The sequence below is a fragment of the Sinocyclocheilus anshuiensis genome, unplaced genomic scaffold, assembly GCF_001515605.1.
Source record: "Sinocyclocheilus anshuiensis isolate Anshui unplaced genomic scaffold, SAMN03320099.WGS_v1.1 scaffold13, whole genome shotgun sequence".
NCBI classification, from domain to species: Eukaryota; Metazoa; Chordata; class Actinopteri; order Cypriniformes; family Cyprinidae; genus Sinocyclocheilus; species Sinocyclocheilus anshuiensis.
This window is the reverse complement of record NW_015538026.1, coordinates 532,635-543,177: the sequence shown is the minus strand read 5'-3', so window position 1 is coordinate 543,177 and position 10,543 is coordinate 532,635. Positions and strand designations below refer to the sequence as shown.

Below are 10,543 nucleotides of genomic sequence, written 5' to 3'. Positions count from 1 at the left end.
TATATTTATATAATTTAATATAGTTAACTTAATCGAAATCACACAAAGAGTACCGTTTTCCTGCAGATATCAGCATGAACACATTTAATGATCATTTTATACAAGTTCAGTAAAGCAATAAATTACTTACATTTTAGACATAATATTGCTTGTTTTTGTTCAATTTTGCCAACGAAAATAGTTCCAAACAAAGATCATAGCACTGTTTTGTGTCACAGTGTTTACTTGTTGAATGAATCAGCTTTTTGAACGAATCGGTTGAATAAATGATTCAGTGATTCACTCATTAACACAGTTAAATACTTTGTGCCTGAATTAATCAGCCGTGTGAACGAATCGGTTGAATCTCAATGACTCACTCATTAACAGTCACTTTCTGTCACCTACTGGCGGTTTTAATTTCACATTTCGACTATTTTAATGTTTTAAAATCATTTCAAAAAATTTACTTTCAATACTTAAGTACGTTTAATATTTAAAAAATACTTTTCATACTTAAGTACAATAAATATCACATACTTTACGACTTTTACTTGAGTAATATTCTAAACGGTTACTTCAACTTCTACCAAAGTAATTTTCTGGTAAGATATCTTTACTTTTACTTGATTATGGCTTTCAGATACTTTATACACCACTGCACACTTGTTATGACAAAATGCAGGGATGTGCTTGAATTTATTTTACGATGAAAATTAATAAACAAAAAACAGGCAACTGTAAAACATTACACACAATTCAGCCAATCATAATTTCTGAAGGATCATGTGACTTTGAAGACTGTAGTAATGGCTGCTGAAAATTCAGCTTTGCCATCACAGGAATAAATTACATTTTAAAATAGATTCAAATAGAAAACAGTTATTTTGCATTTTAATAACTGTAATTTTAAATTGTAAAAAACAAATTTCACAAAATTAGTTTTACTGTGTTTTCGATCAAATAAATGCAGCATTGGTTAGCATAAGACACTTATTTCAAAAACATTCAAAAATCTTGCCAACCCCAAACATTTGAACAGTAGCGTATATTTTAATATGATAAAAAAAAGTTTAAAATATTTTAAATATATATTTTAAATATAGTAAACATTCTTCACAATTCAAACCAGAAAACACTAGAAAAATATAGGAAAATGTGTAGTCTGATTAGAAATTCTGCACACATTTATACACTAAAAACTGCAGTGCTAAACAACTATTTTATATGACATTCTACTGGAAAACAACTTCCACAACTTTCTACCACCCAGAGGTATTTCTGTGAAAAGAAAGATAAACACCCAGAAGATGCACACTGATGGTCACAGCTGCTAAAAACAAACTCAATTTGAGCTTTTGAATCGTATCAGCACAACCTAAGCTGATCATCAGTATAGCAGCAATCTTTCACATTTGATGTTTCTTAAATGAATCAAATAATGACAAAATATCATACTCTCTGCCACATTATTGCTTGAACATCATGATTATTTGCTTTTTTTTCAGTCATTCCATGGCTATTTTTTCCCCCTGGTGTAATACATATGTAAAAGAAGAAGAAAGCCAAAATATTAAATGCCATAGATAAATATTTTCTGTGTAATGCACTATTTTGTGAAGGGGGGTTAAAATGAAACTTTTCACCTGAGATTTTGAGCCAAATTACAGAGGGGAAAATAATTTTAGAAAGATGGCAGCATCATTTTATTTTTACACAGAGATTTATAGGTATATCAGTAAAATCTGTTGACTTTAGCAATCCTTGTTGCATTATATGCCAATGGTGACAGTTCAAAAATGGGAAAAAGCATTACTGAGATACCTATAATACTTCTTAAATTAGGCTTCATTGAGTGAGGCATGGAAACTGCATGAACTGTCACCATTGGCATTTAATGTAACAAAGATAGCTAAAGTCAACAGATTGTACTCACAGACCAACCAATCTCTGTGTAAAAATAACATAATGATGCTGCCATCTTTCTAAAGTCATTCCAGCCCAGAAAATATTCATCCATGACATTTCATATTTTTAGTTTCTGAAATTTGACAGACTGACCCTATTCTGACTTCAATCCAATATATCAGGATCTGTATAAAATAAAACTTTTATTACAGATATTTTTTGTTGAAAAATATATCCCAACTGCAATATAAATACTCCTCTCTGCTGGCATCCTTGCAGCAGGTAATAATTAGCACAGCACCACAACAGCTGGCGTTTCCCTTTTCTTTTTCTTTCTCTCTTTTGCTTGGTCTCTTTCACACATACGGGATCAGAGGCAAGGTGGGGACTGGGTGGCAGGTGCTTCTGTTCCCTGTGTCCTGATTGGCTATGACAGCTCTCAGACGACACACAGCTGCCAACATGTCTGCAAGCCTCACCTAGGCCATGAAAATGAACACACACACACACACACACACACACACACACACACAAAAGTATAGCCTACCAAATATTCATGAACACAATAAACTGATTGACACACACTGGATAGTACATAGGCCTGTGGAGACCAACGAAGAAACAGTGCAGTGCAAACACACAAATATCTGCAACACAGAAAGTACAAAGCAAAAATAATGTGTCCTTGTAGAGCACATAAATCACAACAGTGCAGCACCGTGAACAGGGCTGTCTGTGATCCAATAATGCTGATGCAATGAGTACCAGCAGTCTGGCTCAATGTGCTACTGAATCAAAGAGCACAGGGGCATGATTCCTCTCGACACACACATACACAGGGTCTTGTTCAGGTACAACAGCGTTCTCATGGTAAAATTCACACAACACTGCATGCACACAAATGGGCTCTTATCCTCAATCTAATGTTAAATCCTCATTGCTAAAATGATTCTAAGAGACCTGTAAAAACTGGCGACAGTACAGTACATACTGACATGCATGTCTGTGAGTGTATGTGTGAGTGCACCTGTCATAATCTCCATTGCACAGCGCTCTGACAGGAATGGTGAACGGCTGCCAGACGGGGTTCAGCGTATTCTTTACCACCTCAGTTTTATGGCAGATAGTGAAACTAAGAAACAAAAAACAAAGATGTTAAACTCAAACAAAGCAGTATGCATTGCATGACTATATTTTTTACAGTCAGAATATTTGCATATTGTAAGCCTTAACTGAGTTGAGTACTAAGTGAATTTTATTATCTAGAACAATTTTAAGACATTCCTTAGTCTCAGACCAATTTTCTTCACTTTTCCTTGGACATTACTTTACGAAAAGATGACACGCTTTCCAGCCTGTACATCAGAGTGAGAAAGACTAACTCACGTTCCGTCCTCATTACTTCTGTAGAACACCATGAACGGGTCAGAGCGGCCAAAGAAGTCTTTCTTATCCAGCTTATTGGCACAGAACTGCATTGTTGCACAGTCCTGTGAAATTGAGAGAAAGAACGAAAGAAACAAAAAAAAAGGGGGAATGGGAAGAGAAAAATAATAACAGATAGAAATAGCACAGAGAGCATCAAAATCTAGTGAAATCAGAGACACATAGGCTTTTTCTTGCACAGCTTAGAAGAATGACGATATTCTGGACCCTCAGGCACAATTCACCCCCCAACACGCCTATACAGCACAGGCGCATACTGTATGCGCACACATTTTATAAAGTCATATATTTTGGACTCCTGCATCTACACTCCATTCAGAAGTTTTAAAGGTAAAATAACTACTTTGAACAACTCTGAAATAAATAATTTGCTAATGAACAAATCCTCCCACAATTTCCACTGACCCTGAATGTGGCTCAATATTTAGCTCTCAAAAAATATGGCTAGCCCTTTTTTAATCACAGTATTTCACACTATGTCAATACTGACATCCCCCTGCAACACTGTGACTGTAATTTTTTCATTCTGATGGACATAATTTTCTGTCTTTTTCATCACATCAAAAAATATGTATAATGATTATCGACAATAATATGAAATTAATTATTGTTGTATTGTATATAATATTGAATAGAATGTAATTTGATCATCACTGCATTTATAATAATTATGCACTTTACTGACACATAAACAGTGTTGTTATTGTTTTTAAAAAAAACTAAATGTTGCCATGGCAGCTAAATACAGAAAGGGGAAGTCGTGGCCTAATGGTTAGAGATGTACAGCGCTCTCTTCCACCTTCAATACCACGACTGAGGTGACCTTGAACAAGGCACCGAACCAACTGCTCCCCGGGTGCCGCAGCATAAATGGCTGCCCACTGCTCCGGGTGTGTGTTCACTGCTGTGTGTGTGCGCACTTTGGATGGGTTAAATGCAGAGCACTAATTCCAAGTATGGGTCACCATACTTGGCCACATGTCACGTCACTTTCTTCTTTCTTAAATATTAAAACGTGGCAAAAATACTAAAATGTTAACTAAAATTAAAAAATATAAAAACAAAAGCCAATTCAAAATATAAATAACAATGTCATGAACGAAGGCTGAGGATCCAAGTGCAGTAGTTTATTAGGATAACCCACAACTGTAGTCAAAACAGGCATGAGGTCAAACACAATAAGCAATCCAAACAATGACAGAGTTCAGAGCTGAGGCAAACAGAGTAATCCAGATAAACAGGCAGAATATCAAGAACCAGGAAAACAGGACACGAGAGAACCAGGATAAAATGCTTAGAACTGCAGCTGTGACACATGCAAGACTTGCAAGAGTGACTGAAAACTAGTGATGGGACGATTGATATCGAGGCTCCGATACACTATTGCATCACACGCTGTGCTGATGCTTGTATTGAAATGACAATACCACGTGATTGATGATGTTTGAAGCTTCGAACGTCATGCAGTATCGGAAGGTCGAGTTGGCACAGTTTTTTAAATCATTCTCTGGGTTAAGGCTAGATGGCATACAGGCGATTGATACCGAGGCTCCGATGCAGTTTTCAAAGCACTATTGTATCACACACTGTGCCGACGATGCTTGTATCGAAATGACAATACCACGTGATTGATGATGTTTGAAGCTTCGAACGTCATGCAGTATCGGAAGGTCGAGTTGGCACAGTTTTTTAAATCATTCTCTGGGTTAAGGCTAGATGGCATACAGCAAAAACTACTGGGCATGTGCACATCAATATAGCGTAATTTCTCACACTGTACAACAATAATTACTATTTTTGCATTATTGTAAGGGGTAGGTTTAGGGTTGGGGTAGGTGTAGATGTTAATAAAACACAATCTAATAGGTAGAATTTAATTTACTGTTAGCTTCCGGTTTTTGCTGTATCCCTTCTAGCCACAACCCATCCTCTAGTGATGGGACAGTTGATACAGCGGCTCCGATGCTCCGATGCAGTTTTCAAAGCAGTATTGTATCACACACTGTCCCGATGCTTGTATCGAAATAACAATACCACGTGATTGATGACGTTTGAAGCTTCGAACATCATGCAGTATTGGAAGATCGGGATAGCTGGTTTGAAAAAAATTGGCGCTTCGTGACCCCACCTGATGCAAGGGACTATAACCTCAACACCGGACCGATAGTGAATCATATTTTATAGCTGGGGTCTCAAAGACCCCAACATAAAGGTCAAACAGCTCACCCAAAATATTTTTTTCAGCTACCTAGGTCAATTATTAACTATGATCACATGGCTACACATGACACGAGTTCTGGTCTCATTGGCACATATTAATTTAGATGAGATTGTCAGATTAGTTGGAACTGATCCCAGATTTATTCCACTCTTGTGTGTCACGGACTTCCAAAGCTCTGTATGGTCACGTGATTTTGCAAACCGTATATCCTCTGCTCCGCTTTGATTTGTTAGATTTGGTGGAGAAAACAAGTCTGACCACCAGATGTCGCTAATGCGCATTGTGTCAAAAGCTTCGAGTAATGAACCTTTTTTCGGCACAATTTAATGAAAGCCTCAAATGGTTCAGAAAGTCTCAGTTTCCCATCACTACCATCCTCTGCTCCATGATGTTTTGTTAGATTTGGTGGAGAAACCAAGTCTGACCACCAGATGTCGCTAATGTGCACTGTTAAAAGCATTGAGTAATGAACCATTTTTTGGCACAATTTCATAAACAGTTCAGAAAGTCTCGGTTTCCCATTATCACTGAACACCAGGCTTGTATAGGCAGAGGCAATGAGCAACAGGTGAAAACAATCAGGCATGATGAGTCCGGGCAATGGGTTATGGGAAATGTAGTCCAGGATACAGTGGCAAAGGTACTGGATGGAGTGCCCTCTGGTGGCCATCAAGAGCACTCCAGCTGGTGATTGTGACAAACAATAGTATAATACTAAAATAACAGTCCACATGAATCAAGATACCAATATAATTTTATTATGACCTGCAATTTCTTGAGATAAAGAAGAAAAACGTTTGAGGCCCCTAAATGGTTATTTTGTGGCCCAAATGGTTTATTTGTGCTTGGCATCAACAAGCATCAATTCCATTTGAACCAATTAGCTTCTAAACACTATCTTGCACTGAGAGGGCCATTCAGAGAATGATGAAATTGTAGGCTGGAGTCAGTGAGGAGAGAGGAAGAGTGAGTGAGAGAAGAGATTGAAAGAGAACTAGACCGTTTCCAAAGGAATCATTCACATGATGTCCAATGTGCAGTTGACACTGCAAATTACACTCCAGTAATGACTGACATCATCGTAAACCTGCTTGCTAGGGGCTTCTCAGGCCAGAGGGATGTTATCAACACAATAGAGACAACCCTCATTAGCAATAATGGTATGGTGTGAGGTCTAACTGATACGAAGTCCTTAGTCTTAATGGTATATCTACTGATGAACATGCAGGGGAATGGCCAGGGGAATTTCCACGCTCTAGGGACAATTCACCTTATATTTGACGGCTGAGGGAGCACCACCTTTCATTACACATTGCTTGAATTGTTTCTTGACTGAAGCTAAACCACAGTGTGTGGAGGGCTTTGCACATGATTAACAGACCCATTCAAACCAAGCATTCACAGCGATTATGATCCCATGAATAGGACCTTAGTGGCAAGATCAATTCAAGCTGAAAACAATTTGAGCAGAGAAAAGCGAAATATCAACCTGCTTGTTTTTAATCCAGCCTCTACGAATTGAGCAATGGAGCATGAGCATCAGTCTTCTTGCGGATTGCAATTCTTTCTTTAGCAACCGTAAACACAACTTATACGACAGCATAGTTAAGTCATAAATGACAGTCAGTCAAAGTGCTTCACATCACAGCTCAAGCTACCTGTCTTTGGCCACATTGTTCTTCAGAGATTAAACATTTCACTCATTATTTTGGGTTTGCAGGTTTTATCTGGTCTCTGAATGGGATTCATCTATGTAACTTTTTGGAAAGAGACAGACTTTTGAAGATATTTGCAAACCTCATTCCTGCTATTAAGTAAAGGGTTCGTCTCCACATGGTGCATTTCCTCATAGCTGTTCTTTGCATGTACCTGATCAAAACCCAGCCTTTCATAACATCCTGTAAAATCTTTTGATCTACCATGTGAAATAAGCAGATGTACCAATATATTACCCTCACAGAGGGGAAAAGCTTTTTGAGCATTTCAAATAAGCTTGAGTGAGGCTGTGAGTGTGTGCAATAGATGGCTCAAATGAGCAGTCCTTTGTGTGTGTCTGAGCCTGTAGTGAACGCAACATAGCCATTTACAACCCAGAAAACCTGTAATTTACTCTGCACTGCTATTCCAGCAATTTAATGAGTACTATCACCAGTAACAGAGTAAACTTTACTAGACAGAGGGACAAAACTGGAACATTCCAGTGAGAAGACATGATAAAGAGATGGGAGGGATGAAGATAGAAGCTTATTTGTCTTGACTTCCTCCACTGAGTCTACAAATTGAATGGTTATTTTTTTACCAAGCAGCCTAAAGAGAATATGATGAAATAAAATGACTGTGGACTGCAAAATAAAACATGATTTTCTTTGATTTTGCTGGCTAGTATTGTAGTCAAAACAAATGAGTCAATTATTTTAACGAATCCCACAAAAGGATTTAAAAGAGTTTTTTCAACTCCTTTACTCTGAAGAAACTGACTGAATCCATCAAAGTGGATCCTGAATTAACATCTGTCTGACTTGAAATGAAGCAAGAATTCAAGAATTACTGCCTGAGGATTCATATGACAATGCATAGCAAAATATACTTTTTTGGGGGGCATTTAATGATATTTAAAATGTAATTAAATCAAAACATTAAATGATTAATTAAATATTTAAATGTTAAAAAAATATATTTTTATTAAAAATAATAAATAAATATATAATAAATATAACAAATTGCACACATTTCTATATTGTTTTGTATATAAAAATAAAATACTATTCTGTAGGAAAAACTACATGGTCTGATGTAGAGAGGGGAATCCATAGAATACATGTTCAGCAATCCATATGAATGTCTACAGAACCAGATATCTTCAAATACCACTTAATTAGTATTTTATTACTTATCATTTTTTCAAGCCATCACTCCCATTTATAAGAATCCTCTCATCATATCCATCTAGTACTATTCACTGATAATATCTCGGATCCTTCAGTATCCAACAGCAATCAAGACTGATGTCAGAACAAATTCAAAATGCATGAGCAGAATATTAGATGCCGTATGCATGGTCCTCTACAGATCCTTAGGACAATCAATGCAGCTCTATCAAAACATGTTATGAGCAAACAGGTCTTAGAAGGGGACTTCTAAGGGAAGACGCCATTACCCTTGAATTGGTTCAGAGAGGCCACACAATCCATATCTGACTTTGATTTTTTTAAAGCAATTTTAAGAAGATTATTTTCACTCAAGGCTGTGACACCAGTTGCTGCAATTTTACATTGCGTGTTCGTTCCTCCTTGAAAACATTGAAGCCAATTTCATGATCCTTTGGTTCAATAAGAGCTGGTCTTAAAATACTAGCTGAAAGTATTCAGAAGAACAAGGGAAACAAACAAATCCTTCACTGTGCATTAGATCAAAAGCTCTTACAGTACCCAATGGGGAATGCTGCAGTGATCTTCACTACTGAATGCTCAGTAACTTTTCAACTGCTGCTCCATCAAGCCTATGTTCTGGTATTTATTTATTTAGTTAATCAGAATGTAAATGGCCAGTGTAAAAGACGGTTAATAATGCATGTTAGAAGTATTAAATAATGATGCAAACATGTGACTAAACATACCATGGCTTCTGTTATTCCATTATTTAAGCTTTTATAACATTTAGTCAGTAAAATGGAAATAAAAGTATTTAAAGATGGCTTTGGTATTCAAATGGTTTTTGAAGTTGTTTCCCTTTTGTCTGTAGAGATAACTTATATTTCAGACATAGGCACATTCCGGTTAATTTTTTCTGGAATAATGTATTTGGCTACCAGGCAGTGAATGGTCTGATTTCAAGAGTATAACAGTCAGCTTTCTTATCAAAGTGAATCATTTCAGAAAAGGTTTTCACTGCTGAATAGTTGCAAGCATTTAGAAGAGAAAAGGGTTTGAGAAAACAATTATAAAGTAAAACTGCTGACTTACCCGACAGTTTCCAAGTTCCTCTGCAGTGAGAATAATTGTACCACAATTCTTCCCAGGGATGCCACTGAAAAAATAACACATACGGTGCATTAGTGCACACATGAATTATTGGGAACAGTAGGACAGGAATAGTGTAAAAAAAAAAATCCTCCTAATAATGATTCTGATTGACCTGATTCCCATATAATTACAGTTAAAGAAACTTCAGAATTCCACAGAACTCCACAGGCTACATGCAACAGCAGCAGAATATCAGAATAGTAATATCAGAAGCGTTTTAAAAGCCAAGATGATATACTGGGGAGCTGGAGATCATAGTCATGTGCTGACAAAAATGGGATATTTCAGTTCAGATCATTGTTTTTGCCCTGAATGCGTCATGTACAGTCAACAAACAGCAACCATCAAGTGTTAAAATAAACCTCTGCCTCAGGATGTGTTCAGGATGTTGTAAAGCTTAAATCTTTGGCTGATTCACACCAGTTTATCTCCATCAATCACACAAGATCCTACATTTAGACGTCAACTGGTGCACAATCAAGTAGAGGATTTTATGCTGACCCCTCTATGTGCAAAGAAAATGCATCCTCTTTTGTGTCTTCAGGGTTACTGCCAACTGAAGATGAACAAATAAATGTATTAAAGTGCTCAGGTGCAGAAATGCCTCTCAGTACATTTGCATATCTCCTTCATGTTATGTATTACTATAAAAACTATGTGAAATTGCTGTAAAATATGTGCATACTGTGAAAGGATGTAACTTCCTTTTAAATTAATTACTTTCAACCACAGTATAACAATGTCACATGACAGTACACACATACAGTATATTACTGTTCAAAAGTTTGGGGTCCATAAGATTGTTTTTATGTTTTTGAGAGAAACATTTAAATAAATAGCTTTGAGTTCAAAGGGCTAGCAGAAAACACATTCACAATCTAAAGTTGAGACAATTAAAAGCAGGCCATGCAGTTCCACTCGAGTCACTGAAAGGATGTAAAATGAGCTTTTGGCTTCAGGGCAAGTA

The 10,543-nt window shown here is 36.8% G+C and overlaps 1 protein-coding gene across 1 annotated transcript in view; it reads right to left on the bottom strand.

Annotated features, from left to right (window-relative positions):
• Nucleotides 1-10,543, bottom strand: part of LOC107680032 (copine-8-like) — a 72,921-nt gene that overhangs the window by 24,828 nt on the left and 37,550 nt on the right. Inside the window, exons 9-11 of the mRNA XM_016475791.1 lie at nucleotides 9,517-9,580; nucleotides 3,274-3,377; nucleotides 2,915-3,019 (exon numbers count right to left, since the gene is read on the bottom strand). Of these exons, the coding sequence (XP_016331277.1) occupies nucleotides 2,915-3,019; nucleotides 3,274-3,377; nucleotides 9,517-9,580 (273 nt within the window). The remainder of the gene's footprint in view (nucleotides 1-2,914; nucleotides 3,020-3,273; nucleotides 3,378-9,516; nucleotides 9,581-10,543) is intronic.